This window comes from Amblyomma mixtum, chromosome 8 (genome assembly GCF_055824585.1).
Source record: "Amblyomma mixtum isolate Tamu chromosome 8, ASM5582458v1, whole genome shotgun sequence".
NCBI classification, from domain to species: Eukaryota; Metazoa; Arthropoda; class Arachnida; order Ixodida; family Ixodidae; genus Amblyomma; species Amblyomma mixtum.
The window spans coordinates 122385280-122404371 of record NC_143019.1 but is presented as its reverse complement, the minus strand read 5'-3'; the positions used below and the strand labels follow the sequence as shown (position 1 = coordinate 122404371).

At 47.2% G+C, this 19092-nt stretch overlaps 1 protein-coding gene across 1 annotated transcript in view; it reads left to right on the top strand.

The window, feature by feature from the left end:
* The window catches only part of LOC149334177 (medium-chain acyl-CoA ligase ACSF2, mitochondrial-like), a 92480-nt gene that overhangs the window by 33393 nt on the left and 39995 nt on the right, over positions 1 to 19092 (top strand). Inside the window, exons 9-11 of the mRNA XM_089555055.1 lie at positions 2357 to 2505; positions 4580 to 4671; positions 7211 to 7284. Of these exons, the coding sequence (XP_089411181.1) occupies positions 2357 to 2505; positions 4580 to 4671; positions 7211 to 7284 (315 nt within the window). The remainder of the gene's footprint in view (positions 1 to 2356; positions 2506 to 4579; positions 4672 to 7210; positions 7285 to 19092) is intronic.

The window sequence follows — 19092 nt, the reverse complement described above, 5'->3', positions numbered from 1 at the left end:
GCCTGAATTATCCTCTCCACATCCATATACTGAAACACTATACTAAACCTGTAACAAACTTTGAATGAAATGACCAAAGTGTGCAACCTCCCCACGATGGACGATGAAGCTTGCAAGCTCGATAATTCGATGAAAAAATTGCATTCTTCAGCTAGGCACTTTCTTCCTCAAGATTCTCATTAACTGATTAAATCATTTAAAGAGGATTCAAATCAACGACTTCTCCTTTCCAACACTCTTAGGAGACACTATTCTGAGGAGAGGCCGGCAGCCACACCTGCCTTTTCTAGACTACTATTTATAAAGGTACCACCAGTGTCATTCTTTTTTGTTTCCCTATGAGGGCATGACGATTCAGCAGTCCTTAAGGGAGACGGACTACATTTTTGGCCCAAAGCCTCAACCTGCGTAATGTCCACACACTAAGCAGTTTCACCTCTTGGCACTTCTGAAGCAGGAGATGGGTCCGAGCGCTCTTTTTGCTTTTGAGCGGAATAAGTGGCAGCCTTGTGCACACTATGAGGGGAAACACGAAAAAATGCCTTTAAAGGCACAGGAAAAAGAATGGGGATTTGCTTCAGGCTTGTCTTATGAAGGAGGCGGAACACCGACCAAAACAATGAAATTTTGAATGACTTGTCGGCTCCCACACGGGAACCTTGTTTGCAAAGAGGTACAGGCGAGCAAGGCTCGCTATTTATGCTTGAAAATGTGCCTTAGAGAGCGGGCGTACGCACCAGGAAGTTCCCCGTCAGCGCGATTAAGTGTGTGTTCGGTTGTCTGAATGATTCAAGATTTTAGATAGACGGCTTTGGAGATTCTTTTCTGTTTTTAAAATCGGTGCTTTGCTCCAATCTATGTCATGCTCTCTGCTTTCAGAGTGTTCGGCTAGTGCACTTGACGAAACTTTCTGGTTTACAATATCATTCTGGTATTGCTTCAACCTTTTAACAATGTTTCTACTATTACCTGCACACACATGGTTACAGTCTCTGCGCGGTATACTGTAGACTACGCCAGGAAGTTTTTCTTTTGGCAGAAGTCTTTTACGCTGACAAGGGCTTGCCACCACTTTTTCGCCGGCACGTGTGACACCTCAGCGTTATAGGATCGCAAGATGAGGGCCAAGGTTTCGCTTATTCCGGGCACGTATAGCACAGGCGCACGTTTTTTGGCGGCTGGGCCACTGTCAGGTCGTAGAGGCCGCAACAGTTTCCGTTCCACAACGCTGAGAAAAGGCAACGGGCAGCCACATTTGGAGAGGTCCTTGTGAACTCTTTGACGGTCGGCTTTGGCGCCCTCTGGCTCTGGGCAGTTGCGGTCTGCTCGACGAAAAAGCGAGGCAACCACTGATCTCTTGTGGGAGGCTGGGTGAAGGGAATTAAAAGTGCAGGTAGCGTCCAGTATGAGCGCTCTTCATGTACACTTTGAATGAGAGGGCGGATTGGCTTCGTTTCACTAAGACGTCCAAACAAGGACGGTGTCCATTTTCTTATTTTTTGACGGTGAACTGGATGGCTTTCTCGATGCTCTTCAGATGCGCTGTGAAATGAGGTAAAGCATACTTCTTGATAATAGAAAAGCAGTCATCTCAAAAATCTTTGGTTGTGGCCTGAATAAAACTTGTGCGTGGCTTGATAATGATGCGGTGATGGACCCTATACAACATGCAAAGTAGATGCATAATAAAATTCTGAAATAATGCAACAATTCACTTATGCCAAGATCTAAAAACGTGGTCATGTAATACTGTGCAAATAGGTCAGAGAAGGACTTGTACCTTCTCCCTGATTCCCTGTCTGCTATGTTTCCCTACTACGATTCCCTGTCTTAATCCCTGGTCTACTATGTACTTGCAGGGTTCTTGTTGCATCGTTTATTTATTGTTGCTGCCGGAATGTTTGTTGTCATGAGTATTGATCTGAAAAAAAAATTGACGATTGATTTCCGTAGTTACGCCAAATACGAATCACCTGCGCTAGCACTTCGGTTTTCACTTCGGTTCCGGCGTTCGGATTTATTGATCACGGGCGAAAATGCTCGGATAGTGTTAATGAGTGAATGGCCATATAGGCGGAATCTGTCATTCTCTACATTACATTCATAGACCCGTAGGGTAGCCTACTGCTCTCGCTCAGTGGCCAGCGAAGATGATCTCTCTGCGCCGCTGCATCTCGAATCCGAATCGCAAATATTTATATCGTCTATTTTTGTTTGTTTATACCATTTGGCACAAACCCAGAAACATCGCAATCATGCAAAAACCATGCGATCTTGCTCGGGGTTAACCCATTGTAATAGTGCTTTCGGACTAATAAAGTTTTAATTGCGAAGGTTACTCCTCCGTCCTCTCTAGGACATCGTGATGTGCGCCCCACTGCCCCTTTTCCACGCGTATGGCTTGAGCGGGGTTCTGGCCCGTCCCTTGGTTCCCGGGCTGAAGGTAGTTGTGCCTTCTCCTAGCTACGACGTCGGCGCCATCCTCAAAGCCATCCAGGACCACAGGTATGCCAAGTGTCTTCTGTACGCCTTCTCGTGTAGAACGTTTAACCAGACACAACGCAAATTCCCATGTTGGGACCGCAAGAAAAAATTCTCACCCTGTCCTCAATGCAGTATACTACCATGCAAATTTTCTTCTCCTTGGGCGTAATATGCCACAAATCGCAAGTGTAAAAAGAATTATGAAGGAGAATACAGTAACTCCTAATTTTTGATTCCAGATGCTTGTGTCTCCAATCCCGTACCATTATCAACGCTTTGATTAAATTGCGAAAAGTAATATTTCAAGCATATTTATTTGGAAACACTATTCAAGCGGCCGCAAAACTGACTACTCAGGTTATTCAGTTAGCCAGTCTTTACCGCAGGCTCAGCTTTATTTTAAGTAACTTCTGTGAGACGGTGACGTAAACGACGACCTTAATGCTTCTGTAAACTGTGAGGTGGTCACTGAGATGTAGTGACCTGTGGAATGTCCAGTGAACAATGTACAGTACGGTCCATTGTTAAAGGGAACATGCGATGCCGTGGCCTTCGAGCTTCACGAAGCCCTGCTGCCAAGATGCAGCGAGAATAAGCGGCACGAGGCGCATACGTGGAAAGACCAGCCGCTGTGCTTACTGCGCATGCGTCTTGTGTCGACAATTCCCGCAAGTTCTCGGCTGCACCGCGCCGAGAAGCGCGAAGGCCACGCGATCGCATGCTCCCTTTAACAATGGACCGTACTGTACATTGTAAATGGAATGGCTTGACTGAAGGATGAAGGTGCTGTCGCGTGCAGCAGTATACGCGGAACACGGTTCCAGTATCATTTATATAGACGGCACAGTTCCTTCCTTTTTATGGTTGTGTCTGTGGACTGGAAGTCTTCCATTCTACATGTCCCTCTTCACAATTAAAGCCACACACTGCACAAAACAACGTCGATAAGCAGACCTGAAACGGTACCTACGTAGACGTTTCTCGTACTCCTACAAAACTATCATATGTAAAACTTGATCATGCACACAACACTGCTAAAAAATTGCATCCAGTTTTAAATGACATAAAGGATTGCAAACGTAAGAAAGACCGATCTTGAAAGAGATCTTGAAAGAGATCGGTCTTCCTCGATGAGTTTTGCTGCGTTTAACGATACAAGAAAAACTCAAAATAATGGCGATAGTGTTATTATTTTCCTGTGCTTCACGTTGCCGCGTTGGTAATCTGCTTGAGAGCAGCAATTCGCGGTGACCTGGTGGCCTGAGCATCCGGCTCGCATGCGGAAGGCGCGGGGATCGATCCCCAGTGCCGCCGGGTACCCACTGGTCATACAAGTGGTGCAAGCTTTGTCCTGGTTTGGTGCTCGAATTATTTCGAGTAAAATGCTTGGGAGATCGGTCTTTGACCTCCCCCCCCCCCCCCTTGAGTAGAAGAAAACATTTTTTGCCATGGCGTTCTTTGGCCACAAATGCCCTTGTGCCGTAAAACTTTATTTTATCATCATCATCAGCAACTCGCGTCATGTATTTCGATAAAGGCTTAATGAGGAAATACCGGCGAACAGATTTTGACCTACGTATAGATTTGAACGCCGTGTAAATGATTCTAAAGTCCTCGCAGTCATCTTTTCTTCATTAGCCACATCTCAGTTTCCTACTACCAGTCGCACATCACACCTCCATCACGTTACCACTAACTCCCTGCGTCACCAACGGAACTTCCTCCTCTGAGAAAGGCCTATTTAACCCCCGTCAATGATTGACGCTTTGGTTATACGAAGAAAATTCTTGTCACAACACTCACTAATCACCCTGAGGCTGCCAATCCCTTGTTCACTTTATGTTTCAAAGCAACCCATCCTCATTCCATCTCTCTACCGTGTTAAGATCTGTAAATTTAATCGTTGTCTTTCAAAAAAAAAAGACTGGGCCAAATCCTCGAAAAGAATGAAAGACCGTGTTGAAAGGCACCTACCATACGCTTTCCCATTATTCCCAAAGTTTTGATTCCTGGCACTATGCGTGCATGTTATCGCATGTTCTCAGGTGCGACACCGTCAATCCTATGCACGTGCATCAATCACAATGTTTCTCAGGTGCACCGAAATCAGCGGAACCCCAGCCATGTTAGTGGACATAATCAAAAGCCCGCTGCTTCAGCACTATGACGTCTCGTCTCTACGAATCGGTAAGCATCTTCGCTAATTCCGCGCATTACCTCAGTTGGGCATAAATGGTGCGCGTCGTATATTTCTGTCATAAGCTGTCGAAAAGGCCATACCTGTTCTTTGATAGTGAGCGGTGTAAAAGCTTTTTAAAGTGCGCACGAACATCTTGATACCGTGACCGCATAAGCGATCATGTTCGTAACAATAATACGAGTACTGATAAAAATTGCTTTATTCTCAGATAAATGACAAACAATAAACATTAATGGTCTGCCGAAGCCTCACTAGAGCTTTCATGACAGCATCCTGAACGAAAGCAAAAACTGGACAAGCGTCCATGGCAGATATCCGGTGGTAGAGATCCCAACTCATGGTAGATTGAGAGAAAAAACTGACGACAACCAATATTTTAATTTTGCCGAACGTTGCGGGGCCAGCTCGGTCCCTTCTTCAGGGGTGACTAAAGTGTGCCAGCAGCAGCGGGGTGTTGCCTTCGCTCTCCCTTCGTTAGCACGTGGCACAGTCCACTAACGTACGCAGAGGGGAGCGTTCCTGGAGTTGTATTCATCGCTGCCTTTGTGAGCCGGATGTGCCATGACTCCACATGTCGCCTGTTCAAGAGGCGACATGTGGAGTCATGGCAGTCATGTGTGCAAGGATGTCTAGAAAATGATAATTCTTGAAGTTACGTGTTAATTCATGGCAATTATGATTTCTCGCACATTACAAATGTTTCATTTTCTCAAATCCTGTCTTAAAATACATCTCTTTGCAAGGTTTATTACCCTCTTGTGTGATGTTTCTGTAATGATTAGTTGCGCAAAAACTTAGATCATCATATACCACCCCGCCCTGCAGTAGGCGTAATCAGGTTGATGGTTATGATGATAGCACCCTGAAATATGCATCCACTGCGGTATTGTTTGGCTATTTTTCAGGTTTTGATTAGTTGATGTACGCATTCAAACGAACAGTGCTAACCTTGCTAACTACCATGATCGAATAAGTTGAGCTCCTGATATGTCGATAGGACAAAGAACAATGCCTTTTTAAAAAGGATTAATGATATAGATGTCATAAAGTGATTGTTTACGCAACCTAAATGAATCACCGCTTAAGAGAAAATGAAAGTTTGCAGAAAACGCATGAAAAAAAATGACAATTTTGAAAATTGGATTTTGAGGAAAGAAAGTGACGTCGACACCGCGCCGTAAGGGAAAGGAGGGAGTGAAATCAAGGAGGAAGTGAAAGAAGAAAGGAAGAAAGAGGTGCCGTAGTGGAGGCCTCAGAAATAATTCCGGCCATCTGGGGATGTTTAATGTGCACTGACATTGCACAGCACACGGGCGCCTTTTGCCTTTCGCCTGCATTGATACGCGGCCGCCGCGGAAAATTATCAAGTCCTAAATTCCGATGGCATTGATGGAAAATGTGACCAGGAGTAAAATTTATCGCATCTTCTACTTACATCGAAACACCGTTGAGGTCAAAACTCTTCTAATATGCCTAAGCATTTGTGCAATATTGAAAATACATTGCCTTTCTGACGCATGTATAGACAAGAACCTATGCGATGCATTGCACAGTTGCGAATGAATGCCATGCATGCAGAGTATTTCATGCATAGATGAAACGTACCTGACAGCAATAAATTATAACTCGCCTCATTTACATGAAGCCAATGACAAAAGTGGCATGTCCTTTAAATTCATTCACGCAACCTGCTAAGTCGTGAGTGGAGTTGTCTTTGTTCAAGCTTGCTATGCAATTGTTTGATCCATCGGAGCACTTTTTCTATAAAGTTTACTGAGATTCTGATAACACGCAGAAAAAACGACAGTTGTCTATATCTTCATGTTCAAAAATTCTGTTTGGTCTGCTCGCTGAAGTGTCTGCCGCGACTTATTCTCTTGCTGCCAAAGACTTCAAAGTTCTCAGGAGCCGGCCAAAAAAAATTAATGTCAAATATTATTTTCTCAGAAACATTTGGGTACCCCCATGTTCAACGATAAAATACAGCACTAAATTGGTGGTACAGATGTCAACATAGAGAGAAACGCAGAGAAACGCAAACTTTCTGTGCAGAAGTCAATCCTTCGATTGCCCAATGTGTGTGGGAAACCAAGTCGGTGGAGCAGAATGTTGTTGCAGAAAGAGTACAGAGTCGATCACACTTGCCTAGAGCGCTGGAAAGGTGCCGTTCAGGCAGGATGAACAGAAATTATGAAGCAGGTATTAACTTTCATTGATAATGCATGCGCTAGACAGCAGCTGGATAGAGCCGTGAACGCACAAGCACCAGCTCCTTACCGCTAGCAAAGCAGCTGCGAAAAGATTTCGGTTCATCAGCTCCGCAGCACACCGTCCAAGCACTCTAGACAAGTGTGATCGACTGTGTACTCATGCAGAACACTGAATGTGCAATGGGACCTCGAGCGCTACACGACTCACTAGCATTGTTTTTTTTTAATTTTATTGGTCCACGGCTTACACAATGTGATCTCTAGTTTGTGTCCTAAACCGCCGTGTAACGCCAGCAACGCGGAAAACGCTTTGCAGCCGAGACGGGCGGCAGCGTCGTCACGGCTTCTGTCCGGAAACTTATCAGGGAGAAGCTCAATATTCCTGTTAGGGTGAGTGCGCAGAATTTTTCTTCCACATCAGGGATTGATTTAAGAGAGGGTGTGGGTGACGACCCTCGCCCCAATATCTGCAACCAATATTAAACCGAAGATACGAGCAGGTATTAAATGTGACGGAAGCGCATAGAAATAACGAAAAACAAACACACACGCATCCTTAAACCTTACTCACCTTGCATCCGTCATTAAGCGGTCAAGGATGATATTACCGGTTTTCTTTTCATGAGCATAATGAAAAAAAAATGATGATGATGATTCTTCATATGATGATATATGATAATATGATGATATCATAGTGAAATATGATGCCGAATTCTTATTTTGTATTATATATGTACCTAACTTGTTCCCTTGTATTGTCTCCTTTGTATCCACTCTTGCATGGGCCCGAGAAGGGCCTGCAGTATTTGTAAATAGATAAATAAATAAAAAATCTAGCTTAAGCATCCGTCGCAACCTCAGATAACTGTATTCTTAAAAAAAAGTAACCGCGTAGCTGTGTTCCCTACCATAATTTCCCTCAGACTGTGTTGTGTTGTGTTCCCTACCCTCTCGAGCCACAATACCTGTTCGTCCTCCATGAACCCCTTGTCTGTCGCTCTGAGATTGTAGCGGCTGGTATAAGCGCGCTGAGCTGCTTCTAAGTTTTCGTCGGCTGCTGCACTGGCCTCAGCCATCGTTTCCCGTCGCCTTTGCATGTACTGCGCCGCGGGGATTCCCAATGAGTCTAGAACTGGCCATTCCCCCGTCCAAGATTTTTGTAGGATGGTGAGTGGCCCCACCGGCAGCCTTCCGTACATCAGCTCGAAGGGCGACCTCCTCCGTGCTAGCGTTGGGCACCTCGCGGTAGGCCCACAGGAGGAACGGAACGAATTTGTCCCACTCTCTCCCGTGTTCGTTTATGGTGTGGTGCAGCATGGACTTGAATGTCACATTCCACCCCTCGACTAACCCGTTGCTCTGCGGGCGGTCCGGCGTAGAGAAACGAGGACATGCGCCTAGCTTTGCAAGGAGCTCCTGAGTCAACTTAGCTGTGAAATTTGTGCCCTGATCGCAGCAGATCGTCTCTGGGACTCCTAGTCGCGCAAATATCTGTAGTAACCCGTCGCAAGTAGCCCTCGCAGTCAAGGTCTTCAAACATATTACTTCTGGCCACCTCGAATGGACGTCCACTGCACATAAAGCATAACGGTGTCCTCTAGCGGAAGGCGGCTCGAGCGGGCCTACACAGTCCATGTTTACCACTTGGAATGCGACGCCCGGTCTAGCTAAAGGTGAGATTGGCACGCGGTCCTGTGTTCGCATAGGGGCTCTCATCTGACAATCATGGCACGTGCGGCAGTGCTCCTTCACATCGCGGGCTACCCGTGGCCAGTAGAATGACGCCCTAATGCGCTGTAGAGTTTTCCGCTCGCCAAGGTGTCTTGCCCATGTGGAATCATGGGCCATTTCTAGGACTTCCTTGCGGCGTTCTGATGGCAGAACGAGCTGGCAGCACTCGTGCCCGGCGACGTGCTCTCGGTGATAAAGCAGCTCGTCGCGCACGAGCATGCCGTGCGTGCCTTCCTTCGCCTGTGCCCATGCTTCTCTCAGCGTTTCGTCCATCCGTTGCGCCTCGCGGAATGTCTGCCGCGTCGTTTGCGCTGCCTCTTGCGAGGTGCTCTCGACGGTCACCTCGCATGCGCGCACTACTTCCCCGCTCTCGTTCTCGCACGATTCCTGCCCTGGGTCTAAGTTCTCATCTTCGGCTTCAGGCTCACCGATAGGTGGTGCTGCCTCTCTGTCCTCCAAGAGCTGCTCGTAATCATTAGGGGTTATCAGCGCGTCTATGCCCTTTGCCAACTTGTCGGCGATTGCACACAGTATGCCCTTCTCCGAGGGGTAAAATGAGACACCTGGAGCGCCCTCCGTAGTCGACATCTGCACGTATGCCAGCTCGGCAACTACTTGCTCCCCAAACGCGCCTGTCAGTTTGATAGTCGACCCTGCGCTGTAGTACCTTGGGCATAGTGATTTGCGAATGAGGGTCACGTCCGCCCCAGAGTCTATTTGCGCGTCGAATGTTTGACCTGCACTCTTTATCGTAACCGTGCTGGCCCCGCCGACTTCTGTTACTCGCACTGGCGCGTCCCCCGCCTCAAGTGGTGCGGCTACCCGAGCAACGACCTCTCTGTTCTCGCTACGATTTTTCTTTGTCGCCTCCCTGGCTGGTAATGCACCCTGCGGGCATTCCTTTGCTCCGTACCCGTAGCTGTGGCAATGAAAACATAGTTTCCTGCGCCGCGAATGTGGGCTAGTGCTTTTTGAAGGCCGTGCTGTCGGGGTCCCTTCCGCTTTCTGCTTTTCGTTCGCACTTGATGTCCTTCCCGCTGTCACTCTGCACCTGACACTCTCCCCGAATGCCTGTGCTATCGTAGCAACATCTTCGAGCCTAAGGGATCCTCGCTTTTGGCTTTGATTTAGCACAATGTGTGCTCTTGCGTCTGCGCTGAGACAATCCTTCAGACGGTCTGAGACTACCAGCTGTTTAATTTTCTCCAACGAGTTTGCTTCACTGCTTTCGACATAGTACTCCCAATAATTCTCTAATCTGACCGCGAATTGCTCCCACGACTCTCCCGGTCTCCTGCTGGATGATTGGAAAAGGCGTTTGTACTCCGCAGCTGATAATCTTAGTCCCTGCAAAATTTTGCTCTTTAGAATGGCGTATTCTCGCCTTTCATCTGAAGACAGACGTGTAAGGAGTCCCCGCGCCCTCTCACTGAGTCGCGGCAACACAAGTCCGGCCCGCCACTCTGTTGGTACATCGTAGGATTCCAAGGTTGCCTCGATGTCTTCAAACCAACCCGGCACTAGTGCTTCTTGAGTAGGCATTATCGCGAGTACCCCCTTCAACAGGCTAGCAAATTTTAGTTTCCGGTCCTCCTCCAACCGCGTATCCGCACCTGAGCAGCTGCTCCCCTCGACGGACGCGACTCCACTTTGCGATTGCAAACGTACTGTTTCTAGGACCCTTTCAGCAATTTTCAATTGTAACTCCAGCAGCCTTTCTTGCTGCTCCGACGCCGTCTGTGGCGAGGCGTTACTACGGCCTTCTACCATTTCGTTTGTTAGCGCCGGCACCTCTCCCCCTTCCCCATCTACACCCGGGTTCACCATTGTGGTTTCTTTAGCGATGTCACTCCTCAAAACCCAAGGCTTTGACATTACACGCAAACACAAGAAACCAAACGGGTACTCGCCTAGCTACCGAAGCGTCGCTGTCGGTGCCCCGGCTGGGTCAGATGAGCCTGGAGGTCTGGTGGGTCTCCTTGGTAGCCTGGTCGCTCCCTCCGCCACTCTCGTCGTCGTTGTCGCTTGTCCCCTGTGAAGTTCTTCCGCTCAGCCTAAGCAGGTCCTGTCGACTGCGCCAGTTGTGTTCCCTACCATAATTTCCCTCAGACTGCCGGTACATAGAACGAACTTCCCAGACAAGGTAACAGGTAAAATACAAAGGTTTAATTACATGATTAAAGGTGAGACAACAAGGAAAGTAGGTAGACAAGGTTACAAGGTTGAAGAAAAAGCCCCTTTCCATGCCGAACAGGCCCCTAGTTGGGGAATTTGGTTAATCAAAAATGCGTCCAATCACTGCGAATTGGGTCACGTGTCCATTTGTAGTGTTCCGCCCACAAGGACATTCCCCAGTTCACACTCGCCACTTCCTCGAAGATGCTGTCCGGCCGATCCCTCGCAGCAACGATGACAAGCCGTTAAGGTCGAGCCATTCGTCAGCCGAAACACAAGTCTGACACCTGCACTTCACAGCGAGCCGCGGGGACGGAGGGCCGGCGTCGCACTTGGGCCGAAAGGTTCCAGGAAGACCGGAAGCCGTTACCGAAGCGCGAGCACGCCAGCACCCGCGCTGGCCACAAACAACACAGAACAGCCGCCGACACACCATGCCGTTGCGTTTCGTTTGGGTTTGGCACCGCTAATGGGAGTTGAGCCGAAGACCGTTCCCGTGCAGCGGATGTCCCCCCATAAACCACCAGGGGGTCCCCTTGTTGACGCCGCTCCCTGCTTTCGGGGTGCCGGGGCCGCCACGGCGACGCCTCTCCGAAGTCCTGTCTATTGACAGTTTCCAGATGTCTGTAGATTCCTTGTAGGCTGGCGCTTCCCGTCTTTAACATATAGCAGCAACAGCCCAAAGGAGCCGTACCGATGCTTCGGCGTTTTAGCGGAAGAAGTCGAGCGTAACACGCGTCTAACATGGTGGAGCAATACAAGCACAAGTAAGCAGTCGACCGATGGATGGCATGCGTTTGACCCTGAGATGGGCGTCTGCTCTGAGGCGCTTACTATCGCTTCCTAAATACACTTACCCACTAAGGTCCACTGTGACTTCAAGAACAAGGCTTAGTCAGGCTGGTTCGTGTATGTTGATAGAAACCAATTCAGCAGCGCTAACAGACAGGACGCAAAAGAGGAACACAAACACAAGCTCTTACTAGCAACCAACTGATTTAATGCGACCGGACCGGTAAGGCAGCAATATAAATGAAACGCGGCAAGCAAAACAAAAAGCATCATACATATCGAGCAAAGCCCACAATCGCGTACTATCAAATGATGTCACTGACTAATAAGATAGGCAAGCTCTTGTGAAATCAATGCCACCGACAGCTGGCTAACGCACGCGTCACCGTAGGTGGCGACACTGCCGTAAATGTGGCTATAATGCATTTGGATGCTAGCAAGCGCTTGTGTCTGTGTCACTCTCTTGTATCATGTATGTACCGCTGTGAAGTAGGTTTGCATCCACTGTGACCACATAAAAACAAATGCGGACTGCCCGGAGCCCTCTCGCCGCTTTTCTGCACCCGTCTGAACAGTGCGCATGAACTTCATGGCAAGGGTTCCGCAGATAAAATTTGAGATCATGTCGCATTTTCTAAAAGCATAACGCTTTGATAGCGAACTAACTGAAGCACTGAAGCACTGAGGCGTAACTGAACTGAAGCACTGAAGCACTGAGGCGTAACAAGCATCAAGTTATCTTTGTCGCTAACAAGTTTACAGACACGTAGGGATATCGCACTTCTTTGCTTACTACAGAAACTAATATACAGTCGTCACGCGTCCACACTGCTACTTACACGCCCAATGCGCACTTCACGTCGCCTACATAATAATCTTAGCTTCCAACGTCTATTCGGCCGAACACTCGCGTTTAATTCTTCTGCTTTGCCACGTGCTATCAAGTGTTGGAATGGCCTTCCGGATTGCATTGCTACCATACGTGACCCATTAATCTTCAAAAACGAATTGACCACCTTCATGCATCCATGATATTGTACATAAATTGTGTTCGTATGTGTTGTCAAATCCATGCAGTGCCGCTATTTGTTTGCTGTTTTTTTCCTCTATGTCAATATATTACGTTTTTGTTTAAGTACGGTGTAATAATTGTTTGCAGTCCAATGTATTTAATATTGTTTACTTTTGTTCTTTCCACCTTGTACCATCTTTTGTCTGCTAAATATTGTAACCCCTCCCCTCACACAATGTTCCAAGTGTGGAACCTGTGAGGTATTTGTATAAATAAATAAATGGATCGGAAATATAAGGAAAGCATACTTAACTGTTACTGATATTAACAAGCAATGTGAAGTCGGGCCGGATGCATTGCATGCTGCCCGTACCATACGCATACACATCAGTTGTTTAAGCAAACAATTTCAAAACGCGATTAAACTAAGCAGGGGTGAGGAAGCCTGGTTGGTTCATGCTTTTTCTTTACTGGATCGTCGACGCGTCTGGCGACGATATTTGAATCAGATTAAGCACTGATCGAAGTTAAACTGACCTGACATGTTCCCACCGCAGATGGCGGTTCACGAAGATAACGATGTGCAATGTACAGCACGTGAGTGTGTTGCAGTTTAACACGAGGCCTGATTGGCTGCGGCGATAGCATAGTGCTTTCCTGCAGTAGCCAGCGAAGCTGATATATTCGCACCGCCGTGGGATCGAAACCCAGTCGCGGCAATATTTATTACATTTCTGCACTCTCAAGCCCCGCAACACCACAAGATTCTTCGCAGAGTTTGACGCAGTGAAGTAGTGCTTTCGCAGGAAAGGTAGTAAATACGAGCGCAAGCTGGTCAATATAAAGTGTAAGGAACAAACTTTAATTCAGGGGAACGCCAGTAATAATACAAAACTATTTGAAGCAACCGAAACTTTCTAATTAGCATTTTATTCAGCACAATAGTTTTCTGTATCTCATCAAGTAATATGATGAGTAAATAATAATGGTGGCAATAATTTGGCCTTCGCTTTCGCGCCCAGAGAGGCAGAAATAAGAACATTCTGAGGTACAACTATTCAAAGGTTCTAAATAGGCGCCGTAGTCGTTTTAAGGTGGCACCAGCTGATGATGTGTTTGCACCGAGGTTCCTGCGCAAGTGATGCGCTTTACGTTTTTCACGGAAAAAGCATAACATTTCGCTCCTCAGCAGGACTTCAAAGAGCGCTTTTTTTGTGGATAGAAAAAAACAAGTGATATGCTTTCATTTTGTCGGTGGCTGCAGAGGTGTCATTGTCCTCACCAGCCACTGTGCAAGGTAAAAATTTTAAAACGTAACATAAGTCGCGTTTTAAGGTTTTCAAAGTTGATAATGTGAGCCGCGGGGGACATTGTATTCCTAATTATCTATTTCTATGCGCGTACATAAATCATCGTGCAGGATGTGGAGGTCCGCAGAAAGATACATTGCAGCGACCACAGAATGGTAAAGTCCTGAAGTAGCCTAGACATGAAGGGGGAAGGGAATAAACTAGTAAAGCGGAAGCCCATTAACAAGTTAGCGGTAAGAGGGAAAGTAGCGAAATGCAGGATATCGTTGCACAACCGATATTTGGCTCTAAGTGTGACAGACAGTATTAATGTCGAAACAATGAACGCTAATCTCACAGCTATCATTTCGGAGTGCGCAGTAAAAGAAAGCGGTAGGGTGCTACGGCAAGATACCGGCAAGCTATCTCAGTACACGAAAGATTTGATTAAGAAACGCCAAAGCACGGAAGCCTCTAAGCCTACGGACAGAATAGAACTGGTAGAGCTATAAAAGCTAATAAATAAGCATAAGGTAGTCAACATAAGGAAGTTTAATATGGAGAGAATACAGCATGCTCTAAAGAAACGGAGGCAGCCTAAAAGGCGGTAAAGAGGACACGAGGCATTGGTAAATACCAGATGCAAGCGTTGAGAGACACACAGGGCAATGTCAATAGCAATATAGACAAGGTAGTTAAAGTAGTCGAAAAGTTGTACACAACTCTATACAGTAGCCAGTGTAATCAGAACGTTATTCAGAGAGGCAGTAGCACACAGCAATAGCTAGGACAACCCGCCAGTAAAGAAAGAGGAAGTTAAGAAAGCCTTAGGAGCAACGCACGGAGTCCTGCTGTTCCCTCTCCTCCCCGTTGGAGCTGCTTCTACCACGGACTGCCTCTGCGTCTTCTGGCCGTCTTCAAATTTTGGTGAGGCCGTTCCGCGAGTGGGGGATTTGGCCAGGTCTTTCCCCCTTTCGATGTAGGTTCGAAGGATTTGTAGGTTTTCCGCCATGGCTATGTCTTCCCCGGGCTCAGGTCCGGTAACCTGGTTCGCCAGTTTACCGGCTGAAAATCTGCCGTTACCATCTTTTAGTCAAAACGGTGTAAAGCTAATCCCTGTGGCGCTGGTCCCTGTAGGAGATGGAGTAATTAAAATAAAAAACTCGATTCATCCAGGAGCAGCTGAAGGCAGCCACCAGCCACTATCTTGAGATTTCGGAGGTGCGACCATTTGGCAAGAGAGGAATTCTATGCAAATCGGCTCACTTGGATTGCGTTGCTGATTTGCTGCAGTGCACCTCTTTCGCCTCCCTACCGGTGAAGGTATTCATTCCAGAGCAGCTAGCCTGCGTAAAAGGAATTATACGCGGTGTGGATCCTTCCGCTACACCAGGGGAAATTCTTGCAGACTTTCATGACGCCGGTGTTGGCATCCTTTCAGTTTACCGCTGCAGCAGAGAGGCTGGAGGCTCTCGAACACCAACGGAGTCGGTTATTGCAACATTCGCAGGGTACTCTTGTCCGTCCGAGATCAAAGTTTGGCCTATTGTGTACCGTGTAGACCCACTGCAGCCCCGTCCTTTACAATGTAAGAATTGCTGGCGGTTCGGTCACAGTGCCAAATCTTGCAAGTCCGCAACGCGCTGTCGCGTTTGTGGCGGTGATCATGCACACGATATTTGCACTTCTGAGTCGCTTAGCTGCTGTCTTTGCCACTCTGATCACACAGCTGACGACCCCACCTGTCCCAAGCGTGCCGATGAGCAGAACGTCTTGGACATTATTCAGCGTGACAGGTGCTCGCGCGCTGATGCATACGCCCGCCTTGACAGACGGCAGTGCTCACACGCAAGTATTGCCCGCACGTCCACTGCTGATGTGGAGGCAGCCTTAACTAAGTCCGTTGTTGCTGCGGTGGAGAAGGCTGTTGCTGGCGTACTTGACCGCATGATCAGTACGTTCAGCGACGCCTTGTCCCAGGTCATTTCCGCGCAGGCTGCTTCATCGGCTTTAAGTAACCTCAACTCGTCTACCTGTCCTTCCTCCTCTGCCACTGCTGCTATTCAGCCCACCACCCCTTCTACCTCCACGTCCGTGGATGTAAATGACTCTGACCAAGTCCCCCTCTCTAACGCTTGTGAGTCAGATGTTGAAATGACTACTCCATCTCAGAAGCGTCGTGCTTCCTCTTCTCCATCGAAATCTGACCATCATCATGGTAAGACTAAGAAAAGTTCGCCTGGAATTTCAAAGAAAACAGATGTGTTGAAAGAGGCTGTTGCAGCTACGTTTTTAAAGCAATAATCATGGCGGGAATATCTGTTCTACAGTGGAATTGTCCCTCTATATCATCTTCTTTCCCCGATTTACAGCAGCTTATACTAAAACATAGTCCAGACATTATTTTAATACAGGAGTCGTGGCTCAATCCTAATCGCCCATTTGCAATTAAAAATTTCTCCGTTTTTAGAAATGATCGCCCAAACGGCAGGGGTGGGGGCTTACTAACATTGATTTCAACGAAACTGTATCATCGTGCTAAAGTGTCTCACAAAATTATGAGACCTGATTGTGAGATACTTGCCGTTGAAATCATTATTCCGCAGTGCGCCCCTGTTACGGTGGCAAATATCTACTTCCCCGCAGGAGTCCGTAGGACGGATGAGCTCGATGCGTTACTGCGCATCAGCAGACGAGTAGTTCTAGCTGGGGACTTCAATTCTCATCATGTAATTTGGGGTTTCAGATCAGACTTTAGCGGGAAATTACTTTGGTCTTGGATGTCAGCAAACGGCGTGTGCTGTTACAATAGTCGCGCCATAACTTACATGAGGGCTAATTCTCGATCAGCTATTGATTTAACGCTAGCAGTTAATGGTACAGCGGTATCTTCGTGGTGTACAGTTGACTGCGGTACGTCCAGTGACCACGCCCCAATCACTTTCACTATTGCGTGCAGTCCAGTCAGGGCGACTGGTTCGCCACAAAAATTTATAAATACTTCACTGTTCAAGAACCTCCTAGGTGAGGCCCTCTCGTCTGTTTCCCCCTCCGATAAATCTGACGGGGGCCCTCTGGTATTAAATTCAGTGTTAGACGCCTCTCGGCGAGCAGTCTTTACAGTCCGGTCAGGCGTTGTAAATAAGACTCCTTCAAGTTGGTGGAATGACGACTGCGAAAAAGCCTATCGTCGAAGGAAAGCTGCATGGAAGAGTCTAACGCACAACCAGTGCCCAAAGAACTGGATAAATTACAAATTCTTTGCAGCCTCTTTTAAAAGAACAATATCTAAGGCTAAGGATGATTACAATGCCAGCCTGAACACCTATCTGTCTAATCCTGTCAACCGGAAGTCTCTTTATAGATTCATGGAACATACTCATGTGCTGCCCTCTTCTCACATCTCTCAGTCCACAGTATTGCCACCTCGGGACGAAAAAGATATACTAGAGTCCATAGCTGAAGGCCTTGCTGTGCGTTTTCAAGCTCGCACTACCTTTCCATCAACCCCGTTTCATTTGGGTGGAGACTTCACTAAGGTATCTGCCTCTGATTTAGCGTCCGTAGTTAATTGCCTGCAATCTGCTGCCCCTGGGATTGACGGAGTAACAGTTGGCATGCTTAAAATCCTAATGCAAGATTTTGCCCCGTACCTCTTGCAGATTGTGAACTGGTCTTTGGAAAAAGCCTGGATTCCACAAAATTGGAAAACAGCGAAAATTATTTTACTGCTGAAAGAGCAGGGGAAGGGTTTTGATCTCGACAATATTCGGCCGATTGCTCTCACATCAAATTTGGTTAAGCTTGTAGAGCGGGTAGTCTTCAGCCGCCTCACGAGTCATATTCTGAGCATTCAAGGTTTTAGCGAGGCTCAGATTGGCTTTCGCCGGGGGTGTTCGATTTGGACCGCGCACATAGACTTGGAGAGCCGTATTAAGGTTGCTATGAGGCAAAATGAGGTATCAGCTCTGGTTACTTTAGATATTGCAAAGGCTTACGACAGCGTTGAACACAGCATTTTGCTTCATAAACTGGCTAATGTACAACCTCCTTTGTACCTATTTGCGTGGATAGGAGAGTTCTTGAAGAATAGAGCGTTCTTTTGTTCTAAGGGCACGTTAACTTCTACAACATACGCCCAGTCTAGAGGTGTCCCACAAGGCTCCGTTCTTTCACCGTTATTGTTTAACATACTAATGCGTGATATCCCTATTCACCCTGCCGTCAAAGTTTATGTGTATGCGGATGATATTGCTTTTTTCGCTTCTGCCAAAGACATTCATATCCTGTACCAATTACTGCAAGAGTATTTAAATGCTCTGGAAGTTTGGCTAGACAGCATAAAGTTAACTTTAAATGTGAACAAGTGTGCCGTCCTTGTTTTCCCACAAGCAACCCCTCTTTACATCTCTCTGTCGTATCACTCTATCCTCATCCCGCAAGTTGATTCAACAAAATACTTGGGTATAATATATGACCCGCATTTAGACTGGCGGCCACACATTAGAAGCATTGCGCTTAAGGGTGAGCGTGCCCTCGGCCGGTTGGTGAGGATCAGCAACAAAAAATTCGGTATGCGACGAGACACTCTACTACTTCTTTATAAGACCTATGTACGGCCAATCCTTGAATTCGGCTCCGTTCTCTTTTCTGGGTGCCCAAAGTACAAGCGTGAACCCCTGTTTGTTATGGAGCGACGCGCTCTGCGCCTTTGCTTAGGTCTGCCTAAATCAGTAGCTAATGCTGTGCTGTACTTGGAGGCGCGGATACCTGATCTCAATTCCCGGTTTGAGCTTATCACTGCGCGGACATTTTTAAGGTCTTTGGAGCCTGTTCCTGGATTGGCTAACCCTATATTTACAACGAACCCAACTCTCTTCTTTGGTACTCCCTGGCCTCAGTATAAGCTCCCTCAGGTGGTGTTCACTAACTCCCTGCTGTCAAATATTTCTTTATCAGTGAGATCTTTAGTACTGGTCAACCACAGGCGGGCTGACACGGCGGTCTTCTTTGACAACACCCTCCCAAGGAATGCTAAGAACCTGCCCGCCAATATGTTAAATGGGCTCATAGAGGAGTACCTAGACAATTTTCCTAACCATATTGCCGTCTATACAGATGCCTCCCAGCAAAATGAAAAGGCCACTATTGGTATTTACTCAAGGGCTCTTGATTGGAGTTACTCATTTCGGGCCCCTG